We start from the raw sequence: 14,902 nt of genomic DNA, 5'->3' as shown, positions 1-14,902 counted from the left end.
CTGTGTTGCTTGTTGACGCCTGGAAGGAGCGTGAGGAGGGCGAGGGGTGGGGGAAGGTTGAGGGCAGCCGCGCCCACTCAGATCCCGGCGGCGACGGCGGGGCTCCCAGGGTCCGCAGGCGGGGCCCCGCGCGGGCTGGGGTTCTGAGGTCTCCTCCGCGGGGCGCGGGCGGCGGCGCGTTGGCGGCGCGCGTGGCAGGCGGTGACCACCAAGCCCAGCGCCAGGCAGGCGGCCAGGCTGGCGAGGAAGGAGAGGGGCCCGAGCACGTAGATCACCACCAGGTCCCGCGGGGCGAGCGGCTGCGCGCAATGGCTGAAGGCGGCGTCGGGGAAGGCAGTCAAGGGGCTGAGTGTCAGGCGCCCCGGCGACACGCAGAGCAGCGTCTCGGCCTCTGCGGGACACGGGCACGGCGTTACGCAGTGGCCGGGCAGCAGCGGTGACCGCCCCGTCCCGCCAGCGCCCGCCGGGCTCACCTGGCGCGGGCCGCGGGTGACCGCGCAGCCAGGCGCAGAGCGGGCGCAGCGCGCAGCCGCAGGCCCAGGGGTTGCCACGCAGGCGCAGCGCGCGGAGGGCGGGCAGGCCGGCCAGCAGCCCGGGCGCGAGCGCGGACAGCTCGTTGTCCCGCAGGCTGAGCGCGCGCAGCAGCGGGAGCGCGCCCAGCGCAGCGGGCTCCAGGCGCGTCAGTCGGTTGCCCGCCAGCGAGAGGTTGCGCAGCGCGCGCAGCGCCGTGAAGGTGCCGGGCGCCAGCGCCTCCAGCTGGTTGGCGCCGAGGTCCAGCTGCTGCAGCGCGCCCAGGCCCCAGAAGGCGCGCGCGTGCACCCAGCGCAGCCCGTTCTCGCGCAGGTCCAGGCGCAGCAGCGCACCCGCGCCCACGAAGGCTCCGGGCGGCAGCGCGTGCACGCGGTTGCGGTCCAGCAGCAGGTCGCGTGCGCGGGGGCTCAGGCCGTCGGGCACCTCGGACAGCGCGCGCCCCGAGCAGTTGACCTGGCCGCCCGGTGCGCACGCGCACGCCTCCGGGCAGGCTCCGGAGCCTGGGGTTCCCATCTGGGTCCCCGTCGGGGTGGCCGCTGCAGGTGCTGGAGCCCGGACTGGCCACGGCGACAGCAGCAGCAGCCACAGCGGCGGCCAAGAGAAAAAGGAGGGGCTCGGCATGGGGGCAGCCGTGGGACCTGCGGTGGGGGCGCCGCTCCGCTCTGTTCCTGGAGCCCGTCCGTTCCTTCTGCGCGGCACAAATATTGACTCTCCCGCCCCAACGCCGGCAGTTCCTGTCCCAGGGCCGGGCCGGCCTAGGGCGGGCGCTAGGCACATGGCCAGGGCCCCGCGCTGCCGGCCACCTGTCCCGGAGCTGCCGGCTCCTCTTGGCCCCGAGCCAGAAGCGGCGCAGGCGAGGTGTCCCCGCCCCGAGTCGCCCAACACCCCGAGCTCCTCCGAGCAGCTGGACCCCACACACAACACCCACCGTGGAGGCGACGCCCCGAATGGCAATGGGACCGAGGGCGCCCTGCTCCTCACCCGGGTCTCTCCCAGTTCGGGGCTCAGTGAAGTGACCCTTGTGCAGATACACAGTCCCGCCCCCAAGGGGGGTGTTTCTTCCCCAAAGTGCATGACCGGTATTGCAGGAGCACATGAGGGGGCGGGGGGAGCTGGGAGGTGCTGAGCCTGGGGGACAGGCCCAGCGGTGGAGGGAGGGTGCTCACCTGAGGCTGGGGAGACAGGCCTGCCCACCCCACCCCACCCCAAGGACTCTCCTGGAATTTCAAGGAGACAGTGTGGGTCAGGCAGGGACACGGCGAATGATCGTAGCTGATGGCGCTCCCTCCAGAATGGCCTGCCCTGGGTTTTCTGAGGGATGGGCGGGGCCCAGGGCCCTCCAGCTTCAGGGTTGGGCTGAGGCTCGGCTGGGGGAAGTAGAGGACCAGGGTGTGGCTCCCAGCCCAAGGGGGGAGGGGTGGACTCGCAGGTGCCTGGAGTTATGCGGCCCACCCCCATCACAGAGGAGGGGACAGAGGCGCTCCCACGGGGCGTGAAGAAGACAGTGCAGAACAGTAAATAGGATTTCATTTCCCTCCCCCGCGGCCACCGCCTACTCGGGCAGTGGTGGGCAGAGCGGCTGCTCCAGGTCCTGGGCGGGGTCCATGGGAATGGTGACCAGGCCCTGGTCCTCCGCGGAGAGCTCCAGGTTGGAGTCCATGAGGTGGGACTCCATGTGCACCGTCTGCATGTCCAGGTGGTCCTCCTGCAGCAAACTGCGCAACAGGGGCTGGTCAGTGCCCCCCGAGCAGGGAGCAGGGAGCAGGGGCACGCTCACCCAGGGGTACCCCCAGCATCACTCACCTGCTTTCCATGGTTCCGGCGCATGTCTCACTGGGGGGGGGGGGACAAAGGCGGGTGTGATTCCTAGAACAGGCTGGATTCCAGGAGCCCGGGTGCCCCCCACGCCTCCGCCAGCCCCAACCCCTGTGACATCCCGTCCTGGGGGCAGGAGGCCCCTCTCCGGGCGGGACCCAGGGCCCAGGGCAGGCAGGGGGCCCTCCCCCACCCCGGCCGTGGGGCCCACACACCCCTTGGCTCGGATGACGCCGACCACCACGATGACCAGGGCGAAGAAGCAGCTGGCACTGATGCCCACCAGCACCACCAGCAGCGCGATGAGGGCCTCCCGGCTGAGGCCCAGGCTGCAGTCACAGTGGTTTCCAGCTGCAGAGACAGGGGCCGGGCGGCAGGGCCGTCGTCAGCCCCCCGTTGAGGACCCCGGCCACCCCCAACCCCGGTGGCCACCGACTAGGACATGGGCCCCTGCCGGGCCCGCCTGGACGAGGAGGGGCCCTGGCGAGGGTGGCGCTGGGGCAGGAGCAGGCACCTGCAGCCGGGATCAAAAGGGACAAACATATCAGGCCCAGGGGGCTGCCGAGCAGGACGGCGTCGGGCTGCGGCCAGGAGGCCATGTCCAGCCTCCAGCTGACCACACACCTCTGGACGGAACTCAGGGCAGGCGCTGACCTCACAGTGGGCCCTGAGGCAGGGAGGGTGGGGGCAGGGCCCAGCCTGAGCCTCACTTGCCCTTGGGTGTGGGTGTTGGGGCAGGCCCTGCGGTGGAGACGGTGCCCCAGACCCGGGCAGCTCACCGAGGCTCCGGCTCCACGGCGCTCCCAGGTGCTTCCCGCTCAGGTGTGGCCTGGTGACCGCTGTCCCCGCCCTCCTGCCAGGGCAGCAGGAGCAGGGGCCGAGGATGGCCAGGGAGTGGCCCTGTGCCCACTGCCCTCGCACTGGCTGTTGAGGGGGGTCCGGCCCATACCCCAGTGATGCCCAGGTTTGGAGGGCCCCCAATCACCCAGAGGAGGTGGGAGGCCCTGCCCACAGGCCACCCTCCTCTAAAGGCGGGCAGCTCAGAAATGGATACGGGCAGTGTCCTGGCTCAGGCTTAAACCCCTTGGGGCTGCCTGCCCACCCCTTGGAGGGTCTGGTCCCCGCCAGCCCCCTGCAGCCCAGGCGGGCACTGCCCGGGGGATTTGCCTGCAGGCTGGCACGGTCGGGGTTCACCTTGGCCTCCTCCCCACCCGCCTGCACTGGCCCCTCTGCCAACACCCAGACAGCATGAGGAAGTGCCCGCCCCACAGCGGACCCATGGGCTGGGGAGGCATGGCTGGGCCCCAGCTGGCCCCAGGTCATTTGGGACCTCCCTGACCCGACACAGGCACTGCCCCTCTGGCGGGGCCCTTGGGGACCTCCTGGCAGCTCCTGACACCTCTACACCTGCTGAGCGACGCTGTGACCTGTGACACAGGGTCACACCGCACTCACCAACAGACGCAGGGCAGGTGTGCAGGTGGCCCATGCCCGGGGCTGGCACTGCCACCGGCCAGGCTGGTCCGGCAGGTTTGCATCCTGGTTAGGATGACAAAGGCACCCAGCTCCGTGCCAAGCAGATGTGGTTGGGAGACTCGGGGCCACTGGGCCTCGGAGCGGAAAGCCCTCTGCTGACCACAGCTCCGCACGCACGGGCAAGGCAGCCGTGTGACAGCCTCCAAGGCTAGAGCTCTGAGCCCAACCCCACCCTGCCCCGGGAGCCTGTGGCGGGCAGAGTCCTCAGAGGAGGGGGGTCTGGAGCTGGAAATGCCACTGGGCCCCGTGCGAAGCCGGCCGTGTGCAGAGGCGGGGAGGGCGCTGGGAAGGGGCCTGTGGGACCCACGGCTGTCTGGGCAGCAGCGGCTCCAGGCCGGGACGGTGGACACACTTGTTCTGAAGGGGCTTTGTTGCCTGTGGGGCAGTGCCAGGCTCGAGCGGGTCCTGCCTGAGGTCTTGGCTGTCCGCCCAGAGCAGCGGGTCCTGCCAGAGGTCTTGGCACCGGAGGCTGTGCGCCCAGAGCAGCTGAGGCCGGGCCTGGCCTGTCTGCACCCGGGCTCCTGTGTGGTGCTGTGCGCTGGGCCCAGGGCGCCGCTGGCCTTGAGGGCGGGACGGGGACACAGGCTGCCCCTCTCGCCTGGAGGGCACGTCCCAGGCAGCCCCTCCCGCTGGGGATGCAGGAAGGGCCCGTCTCGGCCGGGATGCGTGGCCACCTGTCCGCCCAATGGTCCGCGAGTCCCGCAGTGGCCCTGGGACTCTTGGCACAGTGCTCGGGGTTGGACCCTCAGGCCGGGCGGAGGGAGGCACTGCAGGCCCCTCCCCAAGGCCAGAGGAGTGCGGCTGGAGCTGGAGGCCTGTGGGTGGGGGTGGCTGAGGGCCCCGAGCTGGGCGTGCTCCCTCCGCCTGGCTGAGGGCCTCAGGCATGGCCACGGGCAAGAACGCCTGCAGGCAGAGCCCAAATGCAGGGGTGCACCCGGCCTCTCAGGGGCTCCCTCCCTCCCCCGCCCCGGGAGCTGGGCCTGCCGAGTGGAGTGGAGAAGCGTCCAGAAGGTCACGAGGGGCCCACAAAGCCAGCGGCACAGGGAAGGGATGAAGAACCAGCTGCTTTACTCTGTACTCTGGGGACCGGGCAGGGGGTGGCCAGGGGACAAGTCACAGGGTGGGGGGAGGGACCAGTCACAGGGGCGTGGGGGCTGGGCAGGGGGCCGCTGTCCATCCTGAGGCCGTGGCAGGGCCGGGGCCGGGGCGTCAGCTGCAGCTCTTGGGCAGGCGGTAGACGCCCGCGGCAAAGACCAGCTGCTGGTCGCGCACCTTCTTCTGCAGGAAGGCCTGCAGCTCCTGCAGGTCGATCTCAGCCAGCGCGGGGCCGGTGACCACGAACATGCGCAGCATGCTGTAGATGCGCTCCAGCGACAGGCTCTCCAGGTTGGTCAGCATGGCCTGGATGTACGTCCAGAAGAGCTGGGGGACAGCGCGGGGTCAGCCGGGCCACCTCGGCTGCCGCCCTCGGCCCGCCCGCCGCCCACGCACCAGCAGCTCCTCCTCCTTCTGGTCGGCCTGCGAGGCCATGCCCGAGTCGCTCTCGTCGTCGCTGTCGATGAGCACCATGTTGTCGCGGTCCTGCGGCCGCTCCTCCTCCACCACCGAGAAGGTGCCGGCGGGCTCCTCGCGCAGCACGCCCTGCTGCAGCCACACCGCCATCCGCCTGCGCAGCAGCGCCACCGGCATCTTCACCGCCTTGCTCAGCGCCTCCAGGGTCCAGCTGGCTGAGGGCGGGCGGCCAGGCACGGTGGGCGGGCGGGGCCGGACCCCTCCTCTGCCTGTCACCCCCAGGCCCCGCTCACCCTCCCGACAGCGGCAGGGCCCCGGCCTGAGGTGCGGCCGCTCACCTTGGTCCTGGAAGTACAACAAGACCACGGCCTGCACGGGGGTCACGGCCACGGACAGCGTGCGGTCGGCCAGCTCCACGTCCATGGTCACCAGGCCCAGGGTGTGTTTCCAGCTGAGGGTGCGCATGGCCTGCGGAGGGCGGGGTGAGCACCTGGACCAGCGCGCAGAGGCCTGACCTGCGCCCGCCCCCAGGCAGCCTGCCAGGCAGGGAGCGCAGGCAGGAAGGGCTCTGGGTCCGTCCCCTAAGTGAGCACCCGCTAAGGACACTGCTGGAGGCCGAGCTGGGTCTCGGGTGGCTTCACCCCAGGATCCAACTCAGACACAGGCCGCTGCAGGTGCAACTGGCTAAGACGAGCTCATCTTGGGACCCTGGGCCCTCATGTGACATGACCAGTGTCCTCGTAAGAGGGAGGACACACAAGACAGACGGGAAAAAGCCACGTGAAAGTCAGTGACGTGGCCACAAGCCAGGAAGCCCCAGGGCTGGCCGGCACAACTCCCAGGGCCCTGACGCTCGGGGTCACCCGGCCTCCAGACCACCCCCTGCTGTGGGCCCCCTGGTCTGGGGCTTTGCCGTGGCAGCCACGGGGATAGGTTAGGGTCCGGGAAGGGGTGCTGCTCTAACAAATGCTGACACGGGGCGTGGCCACGGAGGGGGTGGGGAGCGATGGACTTCCATGCTGCGTGGACTGCCTGAAGGGACAGCTGCCAGGCACACGGACAGTGAAGGCCGCCGTGAGCCTGTGGGGACGTGGGACACGCTGTGCAGCACGGAGAGGTGGCGGGACCTGGCTGGTGGCACTGGGTGGGAGCAGGCCTGCAGGTGCTGAGCTTGGAGGCTGAGCTGTGACGCCCGGGCCGAGGGCGGGAGGTACAGCCTGGCCTCTCGTGTAAGAGGGGAAGCAGCTGGCACTGGGTGCCGCGGGCAGGGCACTCCTGTGAGCTGCAGACAGAGCCAGAGCGGGGCCCAGAGCTGGGCCGTGCGGGTGGAAGCCACCAGCCAGACGTGAGGGCGCCGCCTCTGGCGTGGACGCCCTGTGTGGCGCCAACAGGTCCTGAGAATTTGCTCCCTGGGGAAAGGCTGCCTGGACTGAAGGGGAGACAGCAGACCAGTGCTCGGCGGGCAGAGCCAGGGCCCCCCGCGAGCCGAGGACGGCACCCCGCCACTCGCCTTGAGCCTCAGAGCCAGGCGTCAGCCATGCTCCTCCGTCGGCACAAGGGCCGGTGCCCACCCTTCCCCACGGGGCGCGGGGCAGGCCGCTCCTGTCCGGGCAGGGCTGTTGCGGAAGAGGAACGGGCCCAGGCTCGGCTTCACCTGCCTCAGGTGAAAGGTGATGCTGAGAGTGGGACTCGGAGCTGGTGTTGGATGAGGTTTTGAACTCAGAGTGGGAGCTGGAGGAGGTGAGACTTTGGGGGGTGCTGCACGTGAGAGAGGCACGCATGTAGGGGCCCAAAGGGTAGACACTTATGGGCGGAACTGGGATCCCTGAGATGTGACGTCCTGACCCCTGTGCCTCAGGAGGCGACCGCACTTGGAAATGGGGTCATTAGAGACGCAATCAGGGTGTCATACTCAGCAGTGACTGGTGTCCTCGGAGGGCGATGTGGGCCCCGGGCCGGGAGAAGCCCTGGGTGACAGCACAGGCTGGAGGGCGGCGCCTGCACCGGGTGCCAGAAGCTGGGAGAGGCAGGAGGGCCCGTCGTGGGCCCTGGTTCTGGACCCTCAGGAGCCAGAACTCAGGCAAGAATCCTGTTGTTCTGAGGCCCCATCTTTGGTGGTGGTGGGGCTGCCCCGGACGCCAGGACAGCGGCGCTGGGCCGAGCGCTGCTCCACGTCCCTCCACCACCCCCGCGGCGGAGCGGGCAGCGGGCGTACCTTCAGCTTCTCGTACTTCCTGCAGTAGCCCTCCAGGGCCTCCCGGATGTCCTCGGGCACCTCCAGCTTCTCGTCCTTGAAGGGGGGCCAGAACTCGCTGGACAGGATGACGGCATAGACCCCGAACGGCGGCTGCTCCTCCAGGGGCCGCTTCTCGTCCTCCTCGCGGATGTTGGCGTTGATGCGGCGCGAGTCGGCCATGTCCTGGGGGGGGGCGGTGGGGGTCTCACCAAAGGCCAGGGGGGCGGGGAGGGGAGGCAGGGGTGGGCACGGCGCCCACCTTCAGCATGACCTCGCAGAAGTGCATGGGGGCCTCGCCGAACCGCAGCTTCAGCAGCTCCACGTTGCGGATCTCCCTAGGAGGACGCGGCTCAGGGCGGCGCTCGACGCCCCCACCGCGGGGCCACTCCCAGGCCTCCCGGGGCAGCCCTGGCCGGGGACCCAGGTCCGCATGGCCACACGCGGGGCCCGACCGAGGGTCCTGCGCCCGCAGCGCCTGGCGCCTCACCGCTCGGGGCTGAAGCTGAACTGGTGCAGCAAGCGGTCGGCCAGCAGCGAGCGGTACTCGTTGATGAACAGGTCCTTGCTGCCGTAGATGCTGACCAGCAGGCTGATGATGTCCGAGGAGCGCCGCTTGGAGCTGGACTTCCCTGCAGACGCCGGGAGGGTCACCGCCGGCACCTCGGGGACGGCAGGCCCACCGCCGAGCCGGTGAGGCGGGACGGTGCCAGGCTGAGAGGCCACTGACCTCTGACCCCTCAAGCCTCAGGGCCACGTGGCAACGACCTGGAAACCAGAGCAGCCACCCAGCCGGACCCTCCCGCACGCAGGGCCTCCCCCACGCAGAGCCGGTGGGCTGGGGTGCGGACCTGGGTCAGCGTCCACAGGGTCGGGCACCCAGTCCTCGGGCTCCCCGGAGTCGTCCTCGCTGTCCTGGCCAGTCTCCAGGCTCGCCGGGTCCGTCTTGGACAGCTCGACGGCCAAGTCCCCGGTCCCGTCCGAGTCCCCCGTCAGCCCGGCCACGATCTGCCGCACCGTGTCCTCCCGAGTCCTGCCAGGGTGCGCACGGGCCCTCAGAAGCCTCCACCTCCACCTGACCCCGCGGTGCTCCCCCCCCCCCCCCCCGCCCCGCAGCCAGTCCCGCCCGCAGGTAAAAGACAAGCGTCAGCCTCTGCTCAAAAAAATAAAACAAGGTAAAGTAAGACAGACAATGACTGTGGGAGCGCAGGAGTGAGACGACCAGGAGACCAGGGCCAGCCTTCCCGGCCGAGGCCGCAGGCGCGAGTCAGGGCAGCTGCAGGCACCCGCAGCCCCAGCCCAGCCCCGCTCAGGCCCCTCCTGAGTCTGTCCCCCGCTGCGGCCCGGCTCCGCCCGTCAGCCTGGGGCCTGGTCAGAGGAGGCGCCTCTCTGCACTGGAACCGGGTGGGGCGGAGCCTGGTGACCCCGAGCATCAGGGCCCCCGGGAGCTGGGGGAGGAGCCGGGGGAGCCCCAGCGCTCACCTCAGGTAGCGGCGGACGGGCTCGCAGGCCACCTCCAGGATGACCATCGAGGGGTCCAGCACGCGCAGCGCCTTGATGGCCGAGATGTAGAGGGTGATGATGTCACACGTGTTGACGCCTACAGCCGGGAGAGGAGGCTGACAGTGAGGGCAGCACCCGGGGTGGTGACTGCACTCCCCAGAATGAGCCGCCCACCAGCAAGCAGTCTGTGCCAGGGGCTTGTGACCACCCCACCACCAAGCCAGCACCCCCAAGGGTGCCCCCAAACTGCTCCTGACCCACCTCCCCCCAGGCCCTGCAGGTGGCCAGGAGACTGGACTCAGCCTCCGGTTCTGGACCCTGAGGTCAATGGGGGATCGGCCCACACCTGGGTGGAGAAGCCGCGTCTCCAGGGCGGCCTTGAGGGACACGAGCAGCTGCTGCCGCTGGTCCGTCCTCTCCAGGCAGTACTTGAGGTCCTCCACGGCCGGCCGGGAGTCGGGGAAGTCTGCAGGGAGAGGCCGGCCCTCGTACCCACAGACACACGCCCAGGCGGCAGGGCCTGGAGGGTGAGCGGCCACGCCCACGCCTGAGATGAGGAACACCCACTGGACACTGTGCTCCCTTACGCCTTCACTGCCCACAGGTGTGACTGCAGCTGCCCTGGGCAGACCGCCGGGGCACCGGAGAGCTGGGCCGGAGCAGGGCTGTGAGGCCAAGGGGGCAGGGGTGGCCACTGGAGGCACCGTCCCCCACCCCCACCCCCACCCCACCCTGGCTGGGGAGTCCACCCCGGAGCGGGGAGCCGCGGGGGCAGCTCTGCTCCAGACGATGCAGCCCAGGTGCCCTCCCCACCCCCAGGAGGCTCAGGAGCGGAGGGTGGCGGGCGGCCGACCTCGGATGATGCTGAAGAGCTCCTCGATGCGCAGGCCCGCGTAGGTGCGGTAGAAGAACCTCTGCGCGTGGCAGCGCCAGCGGCGCAGCGTGGGGCCGGCCTCGGGGGACGCGGGCCGGGCGGGGCCGTCCTGCAGGAACACCTTGCCCAGCCAGCCGACCACCCTCTCGATCCACTGTTGGGAGAGCACGTGTGGGCCGGGGGGGCCGGGGCAGAGGCGGACAGGCTGCGCCAATAGCGCCCTGTCGGCCGGGCCCTGGGCCCAGAAGCACATCGAGATCAGCAGGGGGACGGCTCCAAGGGGCGGCGCAGGCCCGCCATCAACGCACCCCCTGCCCCTTCCACGCGCAACAGCGGCCGGACGAGGGCGCAGAGCACGGCTCACCCCCACCTGGGAGGACAGACGCAGGCCCACCGGGCCCACACACAGCCAGCCCCCACGTGCAGCCGCTCAAGGCGCAGCGAGCGTTTCTGAGCATGAGCAGTACACATGCCAGAGAGCCCGCCACACGACCCGGGACACACACCCCATCCCCACAGACGCCCCACCCCGAGAGGACCGCCGACACTGCACCTGGGGCAGCACGGCTTCCTGAGCCAGGCCCCAGGCCACGCCCACTCAGACCACTGCGGCGGGGACACCTGCTTCTACCCCCCGCCCCCCCCCCACCGCAGCTAATCGGCACCCGCAGCGGTGACACTAGGACACGGTGGGGAGGACATCTAGGAAGTGGGAGCGGCTGGGTGACCTCACGGTTGGTCCCAGCTCCTCCACGAAACCCAGAGCAGAGCCCAGGACCACACCCCAACAGTGTGGGCGCCCGGAGGCCCCTCACGGGGACACACCAGGCCCGGGCACTGCCTCCAGCCACGCGACTCACACCGACCTGCTGCACACGCTGTCGCCATGGAGCCCGTGAGGACGCCTCCACCTGGCACCGGACAGCTCAGGCGAGGCCGGCCCATCAGGTCCCCACGTTCCGGCAGCGGGCCGGGTTTGCCAGAAACCCCTTCTCCTGCCCCGGGGACCTGCCGGGCGGGGGGGGGGGCATCACCTTGTGGAACTCGCGCAGGAAGGAGCGCTCGTACTCGCCCCGGCAGCGGTCCTCCATCCTCTCCCGGGTCACCTGGTGCAGCGTGATGGTCACAGCCTCGGCACTGACCCGCTCCAGCAGACTGAGCCTGTGCCTGGAGGAGAGCCCTGCCTGTGGAGCATGCCGAGCACGCACACGCACACGCACGCACACGCACGCACATGCACACGCACGCACACGCCCCCACCCCCCAGCGCACGCCTCCCCACGGCCCTCCTGGCAGGGCACGACCCTCCTGTGCCCGGAGATGCTGGGACACTGACCCTCCCGTGCCAACAGCACGTGTGGCTCTCAGGGTCAAAACCTCATCTCCCAGAAACAGCCACCATGGCCACGGACAGATGCCACTGCTGATGGCCTTTAGCCCAAAGCCTGGTCCGTGACGGCAAAGGGACCCGTGAAGAGATGAGAAGGACTGCTTCTGGGTAACGTCACCTGGGACGAAGCCCTCAGGGCCCCCGACACCTGCCGGCACAGGGCGCGCCCTAGGTCCCGCTCCAAGACCCTGCCTCACGCCACCCTGCTGCCACCTCATCCAACGGGACGAAACCGTCCTGAGTGGCCAGAGGATGGCGGCCATATAACAGGACCTGGCTCCAACACCAAGTCCTTCCCTCCTCCGAGGAGTGGAGAGGCACCTGCTTGGCCAGCCCGCCGGCCTAACTCCCAGCTTGTGCTACAGAGAAGCAGCAGCAAGCCAACCTCTCGCAACTACAGGGAGGATGCACACCTCCCTCCCCCGGAGCCTACGAACGGCAGAGCTGGGCTCCGCAGGGCACCTGGAATCCTGCAGACTCCATCAAGCAACGCGGGCAGCCCGGGCTAGTGTGAACGACCGAGAGATACGCCCTTGCCCAGGGCAAAAGATGTTATATTCACAGCACAGGGATCCTGGCAGCCCTCCCTCAGCCGTGGCCATGGCTATCAGGACAGAGGGCACAGACCCCGGCCAGCTCGCCAGCTCTCTGCTGAGGCCAGCGGGACCCGGGGAACCAAGCAGGAGTCAGGAGAAACGGGGGGGGGGGGGGGGGAGCGCGAGTACTCACAGGACCTGGCTGAGCTGGTGGAACTGCTCCAGGGCCTGGCGGCACCAGCACTGCTGCTTGTCACTGCCGCACCCCGCGCACAGGGGGCTCTGCAGGAGCCGGTAGTACCGGCGGCGGGCATACCTGCTGTCCAAGTCCCCCTCCAGTTCAGGGTCCGTGCCCCCTTCTCCTTTCCTCTTACTCTGCATGTAGACTCTCAGGAAGCGCCCGTAGAGGCGCTGGACCATCTCCTGGAAGGTTCTGGGCGTGGAGAAGAACAGGACGCCCCGCAGCGTGGTGTGGACCTTGTCCCGCAGCCCCTGAGCGCCGGTGCCCATCAGCAAGCCCAGGCGGGTCCACTTCTCCAGGAGCTCCAGGCTGCGCAGGTAGGGGTCCAGGCGGCTCTCCAGCAGCCCGAACGCGTCCAGCAGCAGCAGGAGGCACTGCGGCTCGTCCGCGCAGCCCTCGCGCTGGGAGACGGCGTTCCAAAACTCCAGGGAGATGCTGGCCTGCAGGTCATTCTGCAGCACCTCGATGAACCACTCCTCCAGGACCGAGTGCAGGCCGTGGGCCCTCAGCACCTCCACCGCCGCCCGCAGCTCCTCCTCCTTCGGCGGGACGGCGCCGCTGGTCCGGGAGGACCCCTGGAAGGCAGAGGACGTGACAGAGTGAACACAGAGTGAACACAGAGTGAACACAGCGTACAGGTGAGGAGGGCGGTGACAGGTGGGGGCAGGACACGGCGGAGGAGAGGCTGCGGAAGCCCCACTTCGCTGCCCTCGCCCGCGGCAAGGGCCGCTGGGGGAACCCAACCGGGCGGGACTGTGGAGGAACGAGCCAGGACCGAGGCGGGCGACGGACGCTGCCCTAGCAGCCCGAGGGCGCAGGCCCAATGCAGCGCGCAGGGACCGGGAACCCGCGCGGCCTTACCAGCCCCAGCGCGGCCGGCGGCACCAGCCCGGTGCTCACGGTGTTCCAGGCCCCGCGCAGCTCCTGGGCCGGCCCGGGGAGCCCCTCCGCCGCCGCGGCCGCCATCTACGCCCACTGCCTCCCAGAGCCGCCCGGCGCCGCGCACGGCGATGACGCATGCGCGCGCGGCGATGACGCACACGGAGGCGCGCGGCGATGACGTAGAAGGCGGGCGCCGGGCGGCGCGCAGGCGTGGGCGCGAGGCGGCGCGGCGGTTGGGGCGGCGGCCGGTGGCCGGCGGCAGCGACATGACCCAGCAGGGCGCGGCGCTGCAGAACTACAACAACGAGCTGGTCAAGTGTGAGCGGCCGCGCGTCGCCCCGGGGCAGGCGGGAGGGCGCGGGCTGGCCGGCTCGCAGGCCCGGGCGGCAGCGGCCCGCAGCGCACGGCCGAGTTTGTGGTCCTGTCGGTGCGGCGGTGGCCGGCCCGGGTGGCGCGGGGGCCGTTGGACCTGGTCCGCGCACCGCCATGGTATGGCGCGCCGCTGGGCGTCTGCGGAGTGAGCCCAAACGAATGGCTCGAGCGCGTCCTGCCTCCAGGCCTCGTGCCCGGTGGTCCGTGCGGTGCCTTCTTGAACCCCGAGTCCCTGGGAGGTAGGACACTGGCGTGGTTCGTGGCAGGTGGCCCAGCCGCACCGGGCCCCCCACCACCCTTGTGTCCTACGAAGCGGTGGGGTCCAGAGTGGGTGGGATGTGCTCCCCCTGCCGCGCCCACAGCCTGCCCCTCGCGCCCCAGGCATCGAGGAGCTGTGCCAGAAGCGGGAGGAGCTGTGCCGGCAGATCCAGCAGGAAGAGGAAGAGAAGCAGCGACTGCAGAATGAGGTGAGGCAGCTGACCGAGAAGCTGGCCAGAGTCAATGAGAACCTGGCGCGCAAGATCGCCTCTCGGAATGAGTTTGATCGGACCATCGCGGAGACGGAGGCCGCCTATCTCAAGGTGGGGCTCGGGCCTGTGTGCCCAGGGTTTCTGGCCTGGGCGTCCCCAAGCAGAAGTGACAGGACTGTGGCATGGCCAGGCCCGCGGTGGAGCCTGGTGTGTCCCAGGTTCCGTTCTGAGCGTGTGCTCGGTCCTTGAGCAGCGGAGTGGCAGCAGGGGCCAGAGCTAACCCACTTTCCTGGGTGTGAGGAAGGGGCTTCGGGCTAGACTGGGGTGGGAGGTGGAGGGGCTGCCCACCCTTCTGCTTGTCCCCTCCAGGGCTTCCTCTTGGCTGCTCCTGCCCCACAGCCCCTGGCTGGCCCTGGGGGACTTGGCTGTGGGACCTTCCAACAGGACCACCGTGTGTCTGTCCCCAGATCCTGGAGAGCTCGCAGACTCTGCTTAGTGTCCTGAAGAGGGAGGCGGGGAACCTGACCAAGGCCACGGCCTCGGAGCAGAAGAGCAGTGCCGGCAAGGACAGCTGACGGCTGCGGGTGGCAGGACGCCTCCCCTGCTTCCTCCACAGGCCCATCCCCGGCGAGTGTGTCTGCCGTGAACAAGGCAGCAGCTGCCTTCCGCTGGAGCCCCGCCTCCACTGCCCCGGGGTGCAGCCTCCCAGGTGGGGTCCTGTCCATGCACTCCCCCAGGCAGTGGGGGTGCGGGCTCTGGGTCAGCTCTGCTCGGGGCCTGTCTGAAGCCCCATACCCCCCTGGACTGCAGGACAGCCCTGCTTCTAGTCTCCGCCTCACGGTACGGGAGTCCCTCGCGCTCCTCAGCCAGCAGGTGCCCAGGCTAGGCCAACGGCAGGGGCCTCCCCCACCTCAGAGCTTGCCCGAGCGGCCTGTGACTGTCAATAAAGGTTGTCTGATAAAGATCCGTGCCTCCCTGCTGCCTGTGTCCCGTCAGGACGGGCTCCT

The 14,902-nt window shown here is 70.0% G+C and overlaps 4 protein-coding genes across 6 annotated transcripts; 1 reads left to right on the top strand and 3 right to left on the bottom strand.

Moving 5' to 3' along the window:
* Positions 1-2: 2 nt before the first annotated feature.
* On the bottom strand, positions 3-1,152 carry LRRC26 (leucine rich repeat containing 26; the record flags this gene model as incomplete). The annotated part of the gene is made up of 2 exons (XM_080668933.1): positions 3-391; positions 474-1,152. 2 exons carry the CDS (start codon positions 1,150-1,152, stop codon positions 78-80), a joined length of 993 nt encoding a protein of 330 aa, XP_080525059.1. The 3' UTR covers positions 3-77.
* A 794-nt stretch (positions 1,153-1,946) lies between these two features.
* Positions 1,947-4,938, bottom strand: TMEM210 (transmembrane protein 210). Of its 3 annotated transcripts, XM_080671029.1 has the most exons (5): positions 3,802-4,938; positions 3,126-3,199; positions 2,562-2,697; positions 2,335-2,364; positions 1,947-2,246 (listed from the first exon to the last, which is right to left on the bottom strand). In XM_080671029.1, the coding sequence occupies exons 1-5, from the start codon at positions 3,882-3,884 to the stop codon at positions 2,084-2,086; spliced, it is 486 nt and encodes a 161-aa protein (XP_080527155.1). In that variant the 5' UTR covers positions 3,885-4,938; the 3' UTR covers positions 1,947-2,083. The 3 variants fall into 3 exon arrangements, with proteins under 3 accessions (XP_080527155.1, XP_080527156.1, XP_080527157.1); XM_080671030.1 differs by lacking the exon at positions 3,126-3,199 and having other exon boundaries at positions 3,802-3,949; XM_080671031.1 differs by lacking the exons at positions 3,126-3,199; positions 3,802-4,938 and adding an exon at positions 2,861-3,080.
* On the bottom strand, positions 4,930-13,177 carry ANAPC2 (anaphase promoting complex subunit 2). Its single transcript, XM_080671028.1, has 13 exons — positions 13,033-13,177; positions 12,124-12,746; positions 11,039-11,171; positions 9,984-10,158; positions 9,477-9,596; positions 9,110-9,227; positions 8,479-8,660; positions 8,118-8,259; positions 7,890-7,965; positions 7,610-7,813; positions 5,733-5,862; positions 5,374-5,609; positions 4,930-5,304 (listed from the first exon to the last, which is right to left on the bottom strand). The coding sequence occupies exons 1-13, from the start codon at positions 13,135-13,137 to the stop codon at positions 5,092-5,094; spliced, it is 2,457 nt and encodes an 818-aa protein (XP_080527154.1). The 5' UTR covers positions 13,138-13,177; the 3' UTR covers positions 4,930-5,091.
* Positions 13,178-13,217: 40 nt separating this feature from the next.
* Positions 13,218-14,861, top strand: SSNA1 (SS nuclear autoantigen 1). The gene is made up of 3 exons (XM_080671032.1): positions 13,218-13,371; positions 13,807-14,006; positions 14,363-14,861. The coding sequence occupies exons 1-3, from the start codon at positions 13,320-13,322 to the stop codon at positions 14,468-14,470; spliced, it is 360 nt and encodes a 119-aa protein (XP_080527158.1). The 5' UTR covers positions 13,218-13,319; the 3' UTR covers positions 14,471-14,861.
* Positions 14,862-14,902: the final 41 nt, after the last annotated feature.

The sequence above is a fragment of the Plecotus auritus genome (assembly GCF_963455305.1).
Source record: "Plecotus auritus genome assembly, chromosome: 5".
NCBI classification, from domain to species: Eukaryota; Metazoa; Chordata; class Mammalia; order Chiroptera; family Vespertilionidae; genus Plecotus; species Plecotus auritus.
This window is presented reverse-complemented; position numbering and strand designations above follow the sequence as displayed.

Bases quoted from the DNA above. Each gene is read 5' to 3' on its own strand.
- TMEM210 (XM_080671029.1), bottom strand. From the start codon at position 3,884: ATGCAAACCTGCCGGACCAGCCTGGCCGGTGGCAGTGCCAGCCCCGGG. The intron at 3,200-3,801 runs GTGAGTGCGGTG...CTGCCCTGGCAG, and splicing joins CACCTGCCCTGCGTCTGTTG to GAGGGCGGGGACAGCGGTCA. The intron at 2,247-2,334 runs GTGAGTGATGCT...CCTGTTGCGCAG, and splicing joins GCCGGAACCATGGAAAGCAG to TTTGCTGCAGGAGGACCACC.
- ANAPC2 (XM_080671028.1), bottom strand. From the start codon at position 13,137: ATGGCGGCCGCGGCGGCGGAGGGGCTCCCCGGGCCGGCCCAGGAGCTG. The intron at 12,747-13,032 runs GTAAGGCCGCGC...TCTGCCTTCCAG, and splicing joins CGCCGGCCGCGCTGGGGCTG to GGGTCCTCCCGGACCAGCGG. The intron at 8,661-9,109 runs GTGAGCGCTGGG...GCACCCTGGCAG, and splicing joins CCCGTCCGCCGCTACCTGAG to GACTCGGGAGGACACGGTGC.
- SSNA1 (XM_080671032.1), top strand. From the start codon at position 13,320: ATGACCCAGCAGGGCGCGGCGCTGCAGAACTACAACAACGAGCTGGTC. The intron at 13,372-13,806 runs GTGAGCGGCCGC...CTCGCGCCCCAG, and splicing joins CAACAACGAGCTGGTCAAGT to GCATCGAGGAGCTGTGCCAG. The intron at 14,007-14,362 runs GTGGGGCTCGGG...GTCTGTCCCCAG, and splicing joins CGGAGGCCGCCTATCTCAAG to ATCCTGGAGAGCTCGCAGAC.